This window comes from Phalacrocorax aristotelis, chromosome 4, assembly GCF_949628215.1.
Source record: "Phalacrocorax aristotelis chromosome 4, bGulAri2.1, whole genome shotgun sequence".
Taxonomy (NCBI): Eukaryota; Metazoa; Chordata; class Aves; order Suliformes; family Phalacrocoracidae; genus Phalacrocorax; species Phalacrocorax aristotelis.
In genome coordinates, this window is record NC_134279.1 from 77,630,774 (window position 1) to 77,649,127 (window position 18,354).

Genomic DNA, 18,354 nt, shown 5'->3' on the forward strand with positions numbered 1-18,354 from the left:
GCATCCAACTTCTAAATTGCTTACAAATGGAAATGCAGCATGCATACACAAGCTAGAGGAAATCACCACAAGGTTTGGCCATTTGAGTTTTGCATTATTTTTTAGAATCGTCAAAGATATTTGACAGAAGACCTGTCAATAGCATGCAAAGTGGTTCTGCAGAAAGCAGTAAAAAATAGCATGAAGAGTTCTCGGTGCCATCTGACGTGTTTCTTTACCACTTCTTACTTGCCGAGCTTGGTCAGCCACCAGAGAGAGCCAGGAGGTTTCCACAGCAGCAAAAAGTCACACTGAATTCTGATTCAGAGCAGCAAGACACTTACTTGGAGAAAAAGGAAAAAGGCAGTCCCAGTTATGAATTCCCATCTTATTTAAGTATTTGCAAAGCTCCATTCTCACACTCCAAAGGGGCTTTTAACCCATTCTTGTAGCCTTTCAATCGTGATCTCCTCCTGTCCATGAAATCACCCCTACTGCCAGCTCTTTGGGATCCTTTATGACAAAACTGACTCCATTTCTCTGTTTTACATAACTAGAAAGCTGCAAGAGCCCCATCCATTACTGCAGCCTTCTCTCAGACTGTGTTTGGGTGTAGGTAGCTCACACTGCCTCAAAAAGTACTGTACAGCCACAGCAATCCGTGCAAGGAACAAGAAACTTTAAAATACAGAAGATCTAGCTGCATAGAGGTACATGTTGCATGAAAAGAACTGTAAGTTTTCTGACCACAGGAATCAGGATGTTTCTTCTACCTCCCTTTTCTGCACGCATGTGAATTTTAAGCAAACCGAAGCTCCTCCCATCTCAGAAAGGTCAGTTTTAGACGATTCCCAAGTCAACGTGCTCATGCTATACAGTTTAAGAGTAACTGTTACCTCAGCTGCCTCTCCTTCACAGCATAAGCTAAGCCCATTTATATGCCCAAATACGTACTGTTCTCCAGCCTTGGAGGCACAGACTCTGATCTGAGGCCCTGCCATACTCTCTCCCCTATCACTTTTGTCCATTAACAGGAACAGACATCTGCCTCATTCTCCTCAGCAGTCATTAGGCAAGATCTGAATCGGAATGTTCGGGGCTTTCCTACAGTGTCAGTTTAGTTTCAGGACAGATCAGAATATTTTTTTGGATCCTGGGCCATGCCTGTATTTTAAAGGCAACTCAAGACTAAAAGGGGAGGTTGGATCATCCTGCCACAGCCAGAGCACATGTTCCAAATGGCTCTATTTAAAGAATCATCACTATTAGATACGTTGGGAGCAGGACTGACTAACCACCTACTGAATTCATCGCCATTTCCTGCGAGCTGGTTCTGGAGGGAGCAAGGAAGAACAATATTTGACACACAAGGTGGTGTAAAGCAAAGGACAGTCACTTCAGTATGTTTTCTCAAAACGAGACTATGTAACATTCATAGGCGCTTTCCTGCCCCTTGCTCCCCTCCCCTAAGGCATGCTGGCTGGCTGCTGCCCCACCACCACGCAGGACTACTCACCACTGAAGAAGCACGCAAGCCTGCCAGAGGATTGCTACGGGCAACACTGGCCTCAGTAGCTTCGCAGAGCAACAGAAAAGCAAGCTAGCATCTAGAAAAGGATATCCTCAAGTTGCTCAGGGGGCCTCTCTCTCTTTTCAGATGGAGCACAACATAATTTCACATCCATACATTTCAAATACACATAATTTGTACGTGGCTATATCATGCCAAGTACATATCATATCATATCATATCATATCATATCATATCATATCATATCAAGTCTAAGACTGTATTTCATGGCTGCATAACTGTGAAGACAATTCATTACCATGACACAATCAAAGCCGCATCTTAAGCCTCACAGAGGAGTCACATGAACACTTGGATGAATGAGTTATTTAGGTCAAACTCTTTACAGAGCTAAAGGATGCCGCATCACCACATAGAAAATGTGGCAAAGCTGCTCTTCACTGCAGGACTGTGAATACCTCTTGGGGATCTTTCTCAGCAAATGGTCTGTAACAGTAGACTGTAGCCTGAAATTAAAAGTCTTTTCGTTACCCCTTTTGTTCTTTCCCATCTAACCATTTGCAGAACCGTATCCAACTAATTCTGTCCCAGTTGTTTGCAGAATGACACGTTTTTGAGAAATACATAGCAGGTGCTATGATTGGAGAAAGACACAAGGAAATCTTTTAGGAAGATTTGCAAAGTGAAACTGGAGAGCTACCGGCCTAATGGATTTGTTAAGCTTCAGTGCGATTTCAGTACATTTGACACAGTTTTAAGGGGCTGAGGCAGAACGGGGTCCATCAAGATACCCCGCAGAGGCTCTTCCACAGTCCCAAGACAACACCTCCCACTACCTGATGTGATTGGTGTTAGCGCGGCTCCATTGGAAGTCGGAGCTCCTCAGGTGGCTCAGTGAGCTCTGGCCCTTTTCCACTCGCTTAGAGGTACCACTGGGAACGATCAGGGGCTGAAATCTGTTAGAAAACCTGCCTACACAGTAGTGAGCAAACTCCAGAGAATTTTAACTACTGGCACACATTGCATTCTGATTAAAATCAAATTATAAACAAGAAAGTCTGATTTCTGAAGAGTGGCTAGCAGCTCTCGGCTATGCAATTTTTGACAGCCATCAAAGTCAGAGTGATGGCTGTTGGCTGCATGACAAAATTCCCTTGGTAACATACCACATAATAGGGCATTCAGAATATTTCTTTGCAATGTCCTTTATTAAATATCCTCTTTGATATAGAATATTTAGGAAAAAATAGTTTAAAAACTCTGTTTCAGTAATTCTTACAGGACCCTGTTGGGAAGTCACTGTTACAGCAGCTCACGTCGCCATTTAAGAAATAAATCTTTACCAAATGTCAGGTTTCTCGCTGTGTGGAGATCTGTTCTGTACAAAGAAGTTGTAAGAGTAGACGCTGGCAAATGCCTATAGAAACCATGAAAACTCTGAATTCCGGTCTTCGGCTAATAAAGAAATTTAACAATTGTGTCATGGACACATAATTCTTAATAAATGAAGCAACAGAATAGGAAAATTGCATCCTCTAAAGCTTATAGAAGTCATGGCAGTGCACGCAAGTACAGCAAAAGAAGAGGATGTGCCTCAAGCAGACGCTTCAATAGAACATTGAAGCTTCAGCACAGCACTGCCCAGCTCCACCTGTGAGTTCTGAATGCTATTTCCAATAATGGAAATTTGTCACGTAACAACCGGGTGGCAACTGGCCCTTCTCAGCCGGATGGGATTCTGTCACACAAAAAATAGGCAGCATAAACAGATTCGTCTTTGACATCTGTCTGCCACTGCTGCTGCAGGGCCTGTTTGAGACCCAGACAGTCTCCTTCATTTTATTCTTTTTTATGTAAGCCAATAATCTCTTTTTTACATTCATGAACATTAAATACATGTTTCTCTGGATTAAAGGATAGGTCCTATAGATGCAGACATTGTCATTAAATAGGTTAGGCTCATCAAGTGTCCAGAACAACAAACCTACTGGCACAGGGAAGATGACTGGGGACCCAGCATTGCCCTTGTTGCAGGGCGCACGTATCTCTTATGATGAACATTTTAGTCAGAATCCTTAAGTTCTAACCGAAGCACTATGTGAGGGGTTGCTTCAGGTCAAACAAACCGGTCCCTCCTTTAACAACTTTTCCAACCACTAGGCATGCAGAAGGGGATCGCAGTTCATCGTGGGCACCTGTAACAGAATTCAAACAACATCATATAAGGCTGTTTCCAAGAGTTTCTCAGAGGTCAGTGCTGAAAAGAAAGCATTTTGGTTTACATGCCAGAAGTAATCTGGTTCAGCACCCCCTAGTTTCAGAAAGGCACTGCCACCTACTGTTCACATTTAATCGGTATTTCTGAGAGCAGGAGTCCAAAACTCTTCCTACCCCACGTACAACTATTATCTCATCCCAATCTTTTTGTGCAAGCAGAGAACTAGGTCACATGTTACTAAACCCTCCCTATTCAGCATGAAAATACAACACGTTCTGAATTCTAAGAGAACGCAGATTTGACCTTCCAGTGATCGCATTTTGCTGATCGCTAAAAAAATACATCAGTGAGGCAAACCCAAAAATATTCCATTTTCATTATTGCCTTTTTCCTTTGTTAGAGTGAATCCTTTTGATGTGGATTTTAAATCCTTCTGGCTAGATATGAAGAGAACTTTTCACTGTAGAGACATTCCATGAATTCCTTTGATTTTGTGGTTACTCACTGTAGCGAAATAGTGTCACAGAAATTTGGAAGCTCTCCAGATGACATGCCTGGCTAGGACTGTTAAGCTTCCACTGTTTTTATAAGCATCCAGGCTGTTTTTCATTCATTGTAACTACAGCAAGCTGGAATTTGGTCATTAGAGCAGTTGGAGTATTAGAAATAAAACTGTTAAAATTTTGATAAATTTGGGTCATATTTATTCTACGGAGCAAGATGTACTGAACTTTCTATCATACAGAGGGTGGGGGGAGGAGCTGCACCATAGCACAGCGTATGGCATGTGCTTGCTGCTCTCATCTCAGCTACAGCTGAATAATTAAATAGCTGCTCCTAAATGCATGTCTGCTGAAGAAAAAAAAAGCTCCTTTGTTAAATCATTAAACAAAACAATCAAAACTGTTCTGTTTGCTCACGTGATGTTAACAAAGAATCATTCATTGAGCAGACAGCCAAAGGGATCTCACTTCTGATGCAGTGTGCTCTCTGCACTCTAAACCCGCATCAGCACTCTGCTGGGTCACGCCCGCACTCTAATGGCACTACTTACATTAGCTGTGCACAGCGGTCACAAGCCCTCTTTTTTCCTTCTTACTGGCCAGGGCCATAAGTGAGCACCCTTGCAGTGTCTCTTTAAATGTATGGTCAAGTTGTCAGTTACATTACAGCAAATTAGTTCCAGATTGCTGAAATCCATGTTATGACTTTGATTTCCATCTTGGAGAAATCAGTAACTCCCTCCACTTGTAATTAGCGTAGCTTTCCTGCCAATTCACTGTGACCTTCTGTCAGCATGCACTTTGTGTCTTTATTCATAACATTATCCATAAATTTTATGGATATCTGTAATATTATCCATAATTACGTTTCACCTGGCAAAAGCTTTATCTTATTTCTAAGTCTATATGTGACTCAACATAAACCCAGAGAGAGAGTGCAACTGTGTGCAAAACATCCTCTTCTACTCAATTTCAACCCAGATTTACACCTTTCCTTTCTGATTTTCAGATGAATTCTAAGTCAGTTGTAACCAATACTATTCATTAAAACCCAAATTACCTTCCCAGAAAAGGTGTCAAACAGCGGTAACAAGATGAATTCAGTGATAAGAGTATCTCTGATATCTGTGCAAGGCAGTTTAAGATACTAGCTGAAGAGACCACATTGAGAGCTCTTCCCATTTGTAATAGGTAGCAAAGAAGGCAGCACAGGAGCATCCAAGAAAGTATCCAACTGGCAAGCAACAGAAACCAAGACTATTTGCAAAAGGGAGATGTAATTAATATCTAAAGCATGAGATGAAGCAAACTGTCTAATGACAGACTTAAAGCACAAGTTTTTTGGATAAGACTCCTAAGTGTAGGTGGCCAGTAGCCGTTTCAAATGCCCTAAATGATCCATGCAGCCATGTGATTTCTACACATTCCAGAGCAGCAACTAGAGGCCAGAAAGGATACTCTTGGGCATCTCAGATGGCACCAGAAACCTACGATTAGACAAACGAATCTGACCTTTTGTCTGTGTTTGATGAAAAAAGCAAAGATAGTAAAGAGCTACAAAGCACAAGAAAAACAGAATCAAAGTAACAACCACGAGGACTATTCTCACAATAAAATTCTGAATAGCAAAGTTAGAGAAGAGATGAAAATATGGAAGTTATAACAGAGACAGAAAAACAAAGCAGAGATGACAATTTTAATAGCAGAGACAGAAAAAGGCAGATTTAGTAGCCTATTGTTATAGCAAAGCTTTATAATCTTAAGGTTTGTTATAAAAATGCTTATCTAATTCTTAAAGAAAGGAGTCACAGACCCCACAAATTACATGTGGGAGCTGACTTCATTTAAGCTGACAGAATTTCATTAAAAACATCTGGAGCATTTTCCTAGGCAAGGGCTTAATTAAAATTTTAGCCTCTGGCATTTTTTTCTAATGCAATTATGCATTACCCAGAGTAGTGGAAAGTTACGATGAAAACAAAGCGTATGTGAAACGCTGCAGCAATATATTTTGAATTAAACCATTTACCCATCATTGTTGCTTCCTTCAAGAATTTGTAGCTGGTTTCAAATGTCATCTGTTGCAGAGGGGAAGAGTTGGACTGAATTCCAAAGCGATTCAGTGGTTTATAAAATCCTTCAAAACACATGTAATCTGCCACAAGTGAAAGGTGCCGAGGGTCTACCACAATTCCTAAGAACACAAGAAAGAGCAATCATCAGAACATTCAAGGGCTAAGGTGGGTTTTTTTAAAATAAATCAGGTCTAAATTAAACCCCCTGAGTCTAATCAACATGGAGAGCATCTCTATTAACATTCTTCTGGCAGTTGCACCTCTTTGTGCATAACTGGCTTAACTGCTCCCCTGAAACATCTGAGAGAGGCAGACCTTATTATAATATAAAACAATATCTCTCTAGGGCAACTAAATTCTCAAGAATGCTGTAAGGTGGGAGAGTTTCTCTACATAAAATCAGTCAGGTCTGCATCACCTTTGTTTACGCAGAAGGGGATCAAACACCCATCCATTTGTGATGGGACAGAGCTCTAGCCCCTCACCCATATTAGCCAGGCACAGAAGTCACTGTGTTTTCTTTGTATAATATTAGGCATCCACAGAAAACCCCATTTAGGCTAGAAAGAAATAGCACTTATTTTCAAATAACACTTGTGGAGTCAGTGTAATGGGGGATCATTAACAGCTCTGTCAACGTTTACCTAGCAGTCCTTGAACAACTTGAAAGTCAGATCATTTTGGGCTGCCAGCTGGCAAATCTGTTTGATATGACTGGTTGCTAAAATTCCCACTGTATTAATCTTCCCTCTTTTCAATAGTTTAATTCATAGCATGACTTAGCTCACTTAAGGCAAATTCAACACGCCTAACTTCAGGAGCCTATGAAGACAGGCATCTTCCCTAAGCTAGTTGTCTGGACTCTCTGAATCATCCAGGCAGAGAGAAGAACATTCAGACAAAGCAGCGCAGCTATTTTAGGAAAAATATAAAAACTCAACTACAGAGGGAGCCTAGACTCCCATCGTTAAAAAGCTAGAGTGAGGCAAGGTTAATCCTATTCTCAGGGCCACTATTCAAGTCTAACAGTTAGCTTCCTCAGATGTCAATAGTTAACTCATCTGGGCATTCCAGCTTGCAAAACCCAAACATACCAGAATAGAAAAGCTCTGTAAAGGGGGAATAAATTCGACCTTGTTTAGTGGATTTTCTACTGATTAAATAGAACCCAACAATTAACTAACCAAGTCTTCACAGAAGGCACTATAATGACTAAAATGATGAAAAGGTGCAACTTAAAAATACACACATAAATGAAAAGATCATGCAAAGCCATAACTTTGTAAGCACTGTGGCTGATTTTTCCCATCTTGATTATAATAAAGACTATCTTCAAAAATACAAAGAAATCTTACCGTATACAGCAAATACATCTTTTATTTCCTTTACAATCACTTTCAGGGCAGACTCAATCCCATAATTCTTAGCCATAGCATGAATATCATTGGAATAAAGTCTGTTCAGGTCCAAAATCTGAACACAAAAAAACCCACAGGTACAGGTTAGGACAGTAGTTACTCTATATTTCAAAATAACTGAAGCTAAGATAGCTTTTTTCTCCATTTTTCATTAGCTTAAGCAGCACCAGCAGTTATGGAACAACTAGGCAGCAGCTCAGAGTCAAACACAGATAAAAATGATTCTGGAAATCTATCTTTAAATCCCCACAGCATTATATACATGAATAAGAGTACTGGAATCAAAACTGCCCATAGGAGAAAATGATCTGAAATTAGAAAAAGGGCACAAACAAACCATCCCAAGCAGAAGAGGAACATGCTAGTCTTCCAAGCAACACAATGCAATGCCCAGTCCATCTCAGGCAGCCAGAACTTTTAGCAAAAGCAGTAGAGAAGATGTAGCTTACAACAATCCTGTACTTGTAGAGTTATAGGCTAGATGGCATAACAGAACTATTCATCTCCAAGTACTGCAATTCATTGAGATGGAAGAACTCCCTCAAGTAATGTTTAGAGAGACAGTTACAAGCATGGTGTGGAATTATCTGTCATTAGACACTGGGCTGCTGCATAAAAGCTGATTTGCAAGCTGCCCTTGAGAAAAGGCTCTGCTGAGCTCTGAGCACTTCTGGGGGTATAAATGAGGAGGAAGAGAGTTTAAGAGCTGAAAAGGCTACACATCACCCCTGCTAAATTTAAACGGCATCCACCATCCACTGTCTCTCCCTAGAACACAAAAGATCATTCAAGTTTGGGATTATAAATAGATTACGCACATCAGAGTATCTGAACAGCTCCACAAGGTTTATCCCTTCAGTATGCAGAACAAGTTCCTTCTCTCCTTGCTTATTGGTACTTTCATTCAACAAGCATCGCGTGATCCCCTTCACTTCATAAATGACTGTGCTTCGCGCAAGAGAGACGAGCAAGGAGGAGAGATCGAAGTACACCTTCATCAACGGCAGCGTCAATGAGACCTAAAAAGGAAAAAAACAGTGCAGTGTTCTGTAAGGAAACCTGATTGTTAGGCTCAATAGCCAGCCTCTTCTTTTTAGGCAAAAAGCAGACAGAACAACTGGGATTTATCCTAGCTGTGTGCTTAGAACATAAACATCTGACTAGAATTAAAGCTGAATGATGCTAATAAAAACACCACACCCCAGGACCATTCATCCACACTGCTTTCAAAACCTCTGCGCTTATATCAATTAGGGTTTGTTTTTTAATTTGTTTTGGATGTTTGGACATTTTTCCTTCTGTCTTGCAGGAGGACCATGTGAGTTTCTCAACACCTGCAGCTTGTTTGATTTTGTTGCATCTTCTGACAGTTTCAAAGCAGTATTAGCTCAGGTTAAAGTAAAGGCGTAAGATTTTTCAGCGTGAACAAAACTGGAAAACTGGGGAGGTGGACAACGCGTAGCTGAGGTCAAAGACAGCTTGTTGCTGGAGGGGTTTTTGGAAGGAATATGGGAGCGGAATCAGGAGAAAAGTGTAGGATAAAATTAGCTAGCTAGATCTGAAACAAAAAGTTTTGTTTCTGGAAGCATTAAAAAAAAAGTTTATTAAAAATAGCGAGTGAAATGTTTCTGGATCTATGAAATTCATATTCCTGCCAGATTTTTTCAACTGTCACTGTCACGTTTGGTCAAGAATATCTGTCCCCTTTAATTACTATTTCATATAACTAAGCATGCCAGCTTTACTAATCCTAAATTCCTCCATGAATAGATGTGCTTCCCAATATAAAGCTCCCCTTCTGCCCAGCACCTTGAGGACACATTCCTGAATAGCCTCTTTCGAAAGTCCAGTCATCACTTATTAATCAGGAGCTACACAGTGCTGCAACACATATTTAAAGATTAAAACACAATAAACCTGTCAATTATCTTAAAAAAGAAAAAATAAAATTTCATCAGAGGTTCTGGAAGTTAGGGCTTGCTAAAAATTATGTCAAGACGTACCTTTGCACTGCCACTTTTCTGTATTAATACAGGAGTGCTGAGGAGAAACAGCAGCACTCCAGCAAAGACAGCCATGTTATGGGAGCTACACGCAAGCCTTGAACAACCACACACATGTTTCCAGGCACCACCATCTTACCTCACACCAAAGTTCATTTTCAGTGTCAAACGTGTAATCCTGTATTGATGGGTGGCTGTCTAGGACAGCATTTACACGCAACTCAGCTGACTGAAGTAATCGATCTTTCTCTTTTTTAGTCTGAGACATAAAGGAAAGATGTTGAGGTTCATCACCATCTGCTCCAATCTGATCTTCTGCACCGGGAGTCCTTTCTTCTTTTTCCGATTCAGCCCCTTCATCTTCTAAATTCTCATCAATGTTTCCTTCTCCATTCTCTTCTTCACTCTCATAATCAACCTGCAAAGAAATAATGTTGTATTTATCTGAGCCAGAATATGTACAGAAACAAAACCTGCCATGAACAGTTTTATTCATTAATATTCTTGACAGCTGAGTTGCAAGTATCTTGCCTATGACACAATGAAAATGTAATTCTGCTGTAAAGAAAATAATACAACAGATTCAGTTCAGAATTCAGTTCCTTTATAATCTTGCCATTATTCCTCAATACAGTCTGGGATGCTACAGGTTATTAGGACTGTAGCAGAATTTAGTTTTCTTCCCCCAAAAAAGGCTCTTCCCATAATCCAACCCTGACGATGGGATTCCCTCAGGATTTCCAATTACGCTACCCTCTTGCCAAAATTACACCAACCCATCTTTTAAGCAGTACTAATGAAGTAGTGAACGTGGCAAAAACATGCAGAGCCAGGGAGAATATTTATTAAGAACCACAGTAAAGTTTTAGAAACAATTAATGGCATGAAATTAGCAAGAGGTAAAGTTAAGATGATCTACAGCACAGACAACCTGATTGCCAGACACATCTACCCAATGGCTGAAGAACAAGGCTTCGGAAAAACACAGGTCTCTTCCATCTCTGACTTGCATGGCTCTGTGTTACTCTTAAAGGACAGCAGTGACCAGGCTCAACTATGATGACCATTATTGACCATGGTCATCAGAAGTCTCAGCCCACATCTTCTGCTATCCATTTCCCTCCATCCAAATCAAAACTGATCAGCACAAAGCAGAGGCCTTCCTATCCCCTTTCAAGTGGGGTCTGGGTTTTTTCCAGCGTTCTGTTTCAATGGAAGCTTTCCATCCCAACTCAAACCAAGGCAGAAGAAACTGGGAACTCATGTGCAGTGCTCAGCACATCTACAAAACCCTTACCTCTTCTTCTTGGTTCTTTCTCCGTTTTGCTTCTGTAGCATCCCCATCCCCTTCATCAGCTTCTGCATCAACAATGTTCTCCTCTTCCTCTGCTGGAGCTTCCTGATTATTCTGTGTCTAGAAATCCATGACAGAAGAGATAATCATGCTGACTCTGCTAGGAAGCATCAACTGCATCAAAAGGCTTTAGCCAAACGTTTGGAATTTAACAACCCCTTGTTCGATGGTCTACCTTTAGGGACAAATTCACTTCTATAAGCCCACCACTATAAAGAAATAATGAACTTATAACAGCTTCAACATTAAACAAGACGGAAGTCTACAAGATAGAAAAGCTATCACCCTCCTTATATGACAGTCCGTGTTGGGAGAGGGATGGCAGAAGGCACATGCCAGCCAAAGCCTTTCCATGAAAAAAAAAGAATCTTCGCCAATGTTTTGACAACCACTGTTACAACAGCACATTGCTCTGGGAGCAAATGGAGAGTAATATGCTTTTATCTCACTGAGGCTAAAATAAACAGGCATTTTCAGAGTACAGTCATAAGTAAATTAGGATTTAATACACAATAACTTTAATTTCCTTGTTAATTTTATGAGAATGCAAAGACAGTTTATGCATAAAGAAAATATTTAAGAAGTGACCTAGTATTCACACATTTCGTGTTCACGTTGAAACATGTTACGCTTTTCCAAATTCTGGTTCTCAAAAATAGGTAATGAGGCATTTTTCAGGTAATGTTTCTCAGTACCTTGTCTTGGTCACCATCTAAATCTTTCCGAGTTGCCTTCCGGGTGCTGACTTCCGTAAAAGATGCCATCTTTGCATTCTTTCTTTTAATTGCTTCCAGAAAAATTTTAAAGAACCTGAAAGAAACAGCAACTCAGAATGTCAAAGCCCAGCAGTATTGCAGTCAATTTCAAGTCGTCAGAAAATGAATTTATTTTGCTGAAGGAGGCAGTCAACTCATGACAGGACATATTCTCTGGTGGATGCAAAAGTACTTCTAGGATAAGGCAAATCATTTTTCTTCTTGTCCCTTTAGGAATCAAAAGGTTGGTATCATCTCTCTTACAACCACAGATGTAGCCATGAATCCAAAGCTGAAAATTATAAGCTCATCTGGACATAAAATCCACACATCAAATTGACCTTCAGAAGAGATGGTTTACTACTAGACTTTTTTTTCTTAAAAAAATCAAATTCATTAAATAAAGCAAGCCAGCTTGAACTCATGTGGCCTGAAGGAAGGACAAAGCAATGAAACCTTTTTGCAAAACAAAAATAGCTTTCAATAGATCCTTATAATTAAATGTTCTACTTTTAGCTACACAAATTCAGCCAGACATGGGAAAGGGGGCAGCGGAAAAAAGAAAGGAAAAAAAAGTGAGCCTTGCCATAGAATCACATAATCAAAGAATGGTTTGGGTTGGAAGGGACCTTTAGAGGCCATCTAGTCCAACCCCCCTGCAGTAAGCAGGGACATCTTCCACTAGATCAGGTCGCTCAGAGCCCCGTCCAGCCTGGCCTTGAATGTTTCCAGGGATGGGGCATCGACCACCTCTCTGGGCAACCTGGGCCAGGGTTTCACCACCCTTGCTGTAAAAAATTTCTTCCTCATATCCAGTCTCAAACTACCTGCTTTTAGTTTAAAACCACTATCCCTATTGCTAAGCCCCCTGTAAATACTGGAAGGCTGCAATGAGACCTCCCCACAGCCTTCTCTTCCCCAGGCTGAACAACCCCAACTCTCTCAGCCTGTCCTCGTACGAGAGGGACTCCAGCTCTCGGAGCATTTCTGTGCCCTCCTCTGGACCCGCTCCAACAGCTCCATGTCCTTCCTGCGCTGCGGGCTCCAGGGCTGGATGCAGTGCTGCAGCGGGGTCTCACCAGAGTGGAGCAGAGGGGCAGAATCACTTGCCTTGACCTGCTGGCCACACTTTGCGATGCAGCCCCAGACACAGCTGGCCTTCTGGGCTGCAAGCGCACATTGTTGGCTCATGTCCAGCTTTTCATCCACCAGTACCCCCAAGTCCTTTTCCTCAGGGCTGCTCTCAATCCCTTCATGCCGCAGCCTGTATTTTCTGATATTTTTTTTTAATTAATTAAATTAAGGTTTATTTCTGTTCAGTGGGAGCAGCAAGGGGTAATTAAAGTATTCAAACATTTCTGTTGGTAATAAATGTTTAAGCATCCAAAGATAAGGAGTGGGAGTTGCTTGCACTGGCTCTTCTCTGCGTACATCAGAGTCATGTGAAAGATCTGCCTTGATTCAATTCCGCACTGTCACCAAGCCACAGATCCACAGTTTTATTCAAGACCTAAAAAGCAACTGCGTAGATGCTTCTGCAAGCAGATCTGCAGGAAGCTGTTGCTCCAAAAGCCATAGCAGCAGTAATAAACATACAGCGAACCTTAGAGGAAGGAAAGGCAAAAGAAGAGCAAACATTAAGGTATCTGAAAGCAGTCACCTTGTTTCCATGAAGTACAAGATCTCCCTGGGCTTCACACACTTCTCCTCTCGGTAATATTCATGGGGCAAGAAATGGAATTTGATTTTGTAGAGGTGATGTTTGTTCTGCTTGCACTTCACACGCAGGGATTCCTCTATCTCAACTTTCTGCAAGACCTACAAAAGCCACAAGTAGGAACGTTACTCCTTTGATGAAGACACTTCATTTACTTCCTGCCACTCCAATGCTTTCCATACGAGACCAGAATTACACAAGACTAACTGGCAAACATTTCTGGAGTCTTTGTGGCAGCTCTTGGGAAAGAAGACTTTACCTTACTGCACTCTTTGGCTTAAACTCCTCCCAACAAACTTAGGGAATACTGGGAGAACAACCTCACCTCCCACCAGACTCCTTCACAAAAGACTACACTTCCTAGTGGGCCAACAGCTTCATTTTACTGACCCATGCTCATTGAGCATGACAGTATTTCAGCACAGGACTGAGCCTTAACTCTATCCTTGCTGCTTTCAACTTGAAAGAGTAAGACAGAAAAGGATAGGGCATGCAGGAAAGCACAAGAAACCCTGCACTCCTAGGAAGAGAGGGAGCACAGAATACATCAGACTCATCAGATTTCAATATATTCAGTCTGCAAGTTGCCACATGGTTTGCTTTGATTGAGCACAGCCACTTGTACAATATTAGGAAGGGGTGGGGGATAAACAAAAATGTCTCTACTGTGCCACTCACAGCCAAATTAGTTGGCCTCAAAGACAAAACAAAACCTCTCCAATTCTAGAGACTGACAAAAATGAGCTTGAGAAAAACCCAAAAAGGCTACGGTAGCAAACATAAATCCTCCCTGCCATTATACTACTGCTATGTATGAACTATTACCCTCCCCTTTTAATTTCTATACAGAGTTTGTAGCCTGTGGCAATGCTCTACATGTTAAATTTAGTTTACATCTCATACAGCCACAGTAACTGCAATTCCTTTCAATGCTCCAATTCCTAGCAGATACTACAGGTTCAGCAGGCAAGAGGTGAAACGAAAGGACCCTCTCATCTTGCACTCACAGGCAAGCCTTCAAAAATGGAAACAAAGCCAGACTAACTGAAGAGCTCAAACAGGAAATTTTGTTTTGCAGACTTTCAAAGGATATGCTGAATAGGAGGCTCACCTCAGCTAAGCATACTCTTGTGAGCTTTTTCTTAAGCTGCTTCACTTTCTTGAGAGCTTTCTTGGTATTGAACACAGGAACACTCATTGTTGGCGTTTTAATATTTGCACTGGCTACCATTAATATTTCCCGCAACCTTTAAATAAAGAATGATATTTCAAATTAAGCAATAAAAGCACTGTGCAATCAAATAAATATCTAGTTCATTTAAATAGGCAGCATGCAGCAACTGCCAGTGACACCAAAGCCACATGCACCAAGAGCTGTGGTTACCATTGCACTGCTCCTTTTCACTTTTTTGATTCCTCATGAGGCACAGCACAACAGCAGTTCTATTGCCTCAGTTAGATTATCACCCATTACGGGAAGAGACTAGAGAGGATAATAAGTTGTTCCAAGAACAGAAGAACTAATGAAGCCTGTTTCCTACAGATGCATAACATATGCTCCTCATGCTTTCTCCCCCTCCCCTGCTTCTCTGAAGTAACACAACAGCCTCCCACCTAAGGCATCGCACACCTATGCGCAAGGCCAGGGTCAGCACCCATGTTTTTCAGAACAAGCTGATGACTGGCTGGTAAGGACGTCTGCACTGATAAAGCCACTGTCACCATACAGAAGAGCCAGGGGAAACCTGGCTGCTATAAAACAGGTCTCTTTCTACATAGGTGATAATAATACTAAACATACCAGATTTCACAGCTGCAGTGAAATTTTGTTTGTGAAAGAAATAGGTTTAAAAGTGAGTAGGGGGAAGAAGAGGTCGGCAGAGGGCAAACCCACAAAACACTATTTCTTTAGGCTTATACTTTACTGACTAAAATACAGAAGCAAATAAGCCATTTGCTATACATCAGGTAAGAGTAAGGGGCCTTCACAGATATTTTTTATCTGGAAAATGAACCAAAACAACCATAAAATTATAAAACGATAAAATAGTTCTGAACAGGCACAATTTACAATTAAACTGAAGCATCATTTGCCCTCAAGATTACACATATACCTTCCAGTGAGATCAAGCACTATTACATAAGTGCCAAAAATGGCAAAGGACCCACTGAGAGCAAGTTTTCTCACCTTGGAATACCCAATGTGACATTCATTTCACCTCTGCCAGCAAAGTGGAAGGTGTTCAGAGTCATCTGTGTGGAAGGTTCCCCGATACTCTGAGCTGCAAGAAGTCCCACAGCTTCTCCTGGGTTACAAAGTGATCGCTGCCACTTTAAAAACAACAAATCCTTTAATCTGAAGACAGGAAATAAGAGGTTTAGCTCAATGTAGTACAAAATAAAGAACTCAGAAGAGACTGAAACATTGCTCAGCTCAATAAAGCTACCTCTTTCAGCCAATTTCTCCTGGTAGCTTATGGATAAATACACTGCAGAAACCATAAAATTGTCTATCCCAATCTGAACTGACAAACAGGGCCCATTAACACAGAAGTGGGGCCTTGGCCAAACCATATTTTACTTCTACTGCTAATTCCCAGGATGTCAGAGGAGAGTCCATTTACTCCCATTTGCTCATCTTAACTGCCTTGCTAGCTCCAGGTGTGGCAAGAGCATTTTTTGGGTTTTAACTGTTACCGTATTTTTTTCTATGTAGGGGGACAGCAATACGTTGCCGTTATTCCGTGAAGCCTTAGCCAAAACCCTTAGCAGCACGGAAGGTTCAGGCTTGGAAAAAACAGATAACCAGGCCCCTCCAGTTCATACTAAGCACTTGCCTTTCAGGCACCATTCTGAAACCCACTACTTTTGTTTCACAAAGGTCACAACAAAAACAAGTGTTGATAAAGACTTTTCACCTTTAGCAAACTCAGTCTAAAAATAGGGTTGGTATTTTTTGGCTCAGTGCAACGAAGACACAGAAGTTATTACCGATCAGAAGAAAGTCCTGGGCGCGTATAACTTTGTCTGTTCTCAGATTCCCATTTGTTGAGATAATTTTCGACTCCATTTTCAAATGTTTCTGAAACAGATGCAAAATAAGTATCTGGACGCCAGACACCAAGGCTTGGGTCAGGACACCTATTTGTTTTCTTCAGATACTTCCTTCGTTTCTTCTCATCTAGTTCATACCACATCTTCAATAACTGAAAATAAGAGGAGATTTTTAAGCAGACTGGTTTATCCACAGTAAGACCAAAACCAAATAACACTGCTTCCACCAACAATCAAGCAACAGTGAAAAAGGAAAAGATTACCTGTGTAAAACTTCAGGCTGTATGTAACACATACCAAATAACTCAGCTACAAATACGGCATTCTCCATTTTCTGATACTTACACTTTTGATCCCAAATGATTTCAAGGTTCTTTACAAGCCTGAAATTGTCAGTTATCTATCTGTAGTACCTACTCCAGAAACCAGTGAAATACAGCCCTCTAAAAACAATTTTAACTTGCGAGTGAACTTCCTCGACATATTTAAATCTTTACTTCTAGCTGACTACCACCTCACCTGCCTAAAACTGGCATGACAAAGGAGCTTCTCTGATTTTCAGCTGTTGACATTCAAGCACAATAATCCAGCAGAGACCTTGAACAGGGCTTGCATCTTATGCATGCTAATCTATTTTACTTCTATTCTTCAGTTTGCTAGTCTTTCAAATAATACTTCAAATGTTGCATTTAATAAAGGAAAAAGTTAATACCAACTTAAAAGAAAATCCATACAGCAAATGAGCTAAACATATCTTCTACACGCCTTGCGGTTTTATGAAGGAGGAACTGGCTTCTGACATGGAAGTCTGTCTACTGAGCTTTATAATATACTGAGACAGAGATAAATATGTATCTATATCTAATATATAGATCTACTGAAAGAAAAAATAAACAAACAGTGAATGAATCACCAGGGCAAATTGTTTTCGTTGTTATCAAAAGTGCCAATAGCAACACAAATTCAGCGTTGCTGATAAATGAACCAGTGATTAGGCGTAACATCTGCAGACAAGCTAACAGAGTTATACAACTCATCACCTTCAACTTGGAGTTTCATGCTAACTGTCCACATTCTACCAGGGTAAATTGCTTGTGAAAGCAAGGCTGTGAAGCAGCACCTGTTTGCATTTTGTGTCCATACATACAATCTTCATTAGAAGTCATAACGTATAGGTTAGTGCCCTGATATACAAGATGCTTAAGCAAGAGTACTTTTTTGAAACACTAGGCAGGGCTGGCTCATCCCTCTGATCTTCGTCTTTTAAACAGGCTCTCATCCAGCTAGAAGATATCTGTCCATCAAAGTGAGACCTACTCTTTGTACATAAAAAATAAAAAAAAGCAAAACCCACCACCAAAAATCCAAATAAAAACAATCCCCCCAAAAGCACCCACAAACATGGGCTGTTTTCTAAAATCAGTTTTACGTCAAGAGTTTTTGGCCTCTGCCCTAGCATTAGGGCCCACAAGCTTTAACAAATGAATGTGGCTTCACCACACACAGAGCTGACATATGATTCTTTCAAAAGGTAATTTGTGTAAGTAGACTGTGAAACACTTCAGGACACTTGGCTTGTGGCCAAGACGATGAACAGCATCCTGGCTTGTATCAGGAACAGTGTGGCCAGCAGGAGCAGGGCAGGGATGGTGCCCCTATGCTCGGCACTGGTGAGGCCACAACTCAAATGCTGGGCTCAGGTTTGGGCACCTCGTGACAAGAGGGACACTGAGGTGCTGGAGCGTGT

General features: G+C 41.1%; 1 protein-coding gene across 1 annotated transcript in view; it reads right to left on the minus strand.

Moving 5' to 3' along the window:
- Positions 1-2,706: 2,706 nt before the first annotated feature.
- The window catches only part of POLR1A (RNA polymerase I subunit A), a 37,358-nt gene continuing 21,710 nt past the window's right edge, over positions 2,707-18,354 (minus strand). Inside the window, exons 24-34 of the mRNA XM_075092130.1 lie at positions 16,545-16,759; positions 15,742-15,909; positions 14,665-14,800; positions 13,497-13,654; positions 11,777-11,891; positions 11,025-11,141; positions 9,867-10,145; positions 8,543-8,743; positions 7,662-7,779; positions 6,261-6,425; positions 2,707-3,705 (exon numbers count right to left, since the gene is read on the minus strand). Coding sequence (XP_074948231.1) covers positions 3,605-3,705; positions 6,261-6,425; positions 7,662-7,779; positions 8,543-8,743; positions 9,867-10,145; positions 11,025-11,141; positions 11,777-11,891; positions 13,497-13,654; positions 14,665-14,800; positions 15,742-15,909; positions 16,545-16,759 — 1,773 coding nt within the window. The 3' untranslated portion in view covers positions 2,707-3,604. The remainder of the gene's footprint in view (positions 3,706-6,260; positions 6,426-7,661; positions 7,780-8,542; positions 8,744-9,866; positions 10,146-11,024; positions 11,142-11,776; positions 11,892-13,496; positions 13,655-14,664; positions 14,801-15,741; positions 15,910-16,544; positions 16,760-18,354) is intronic.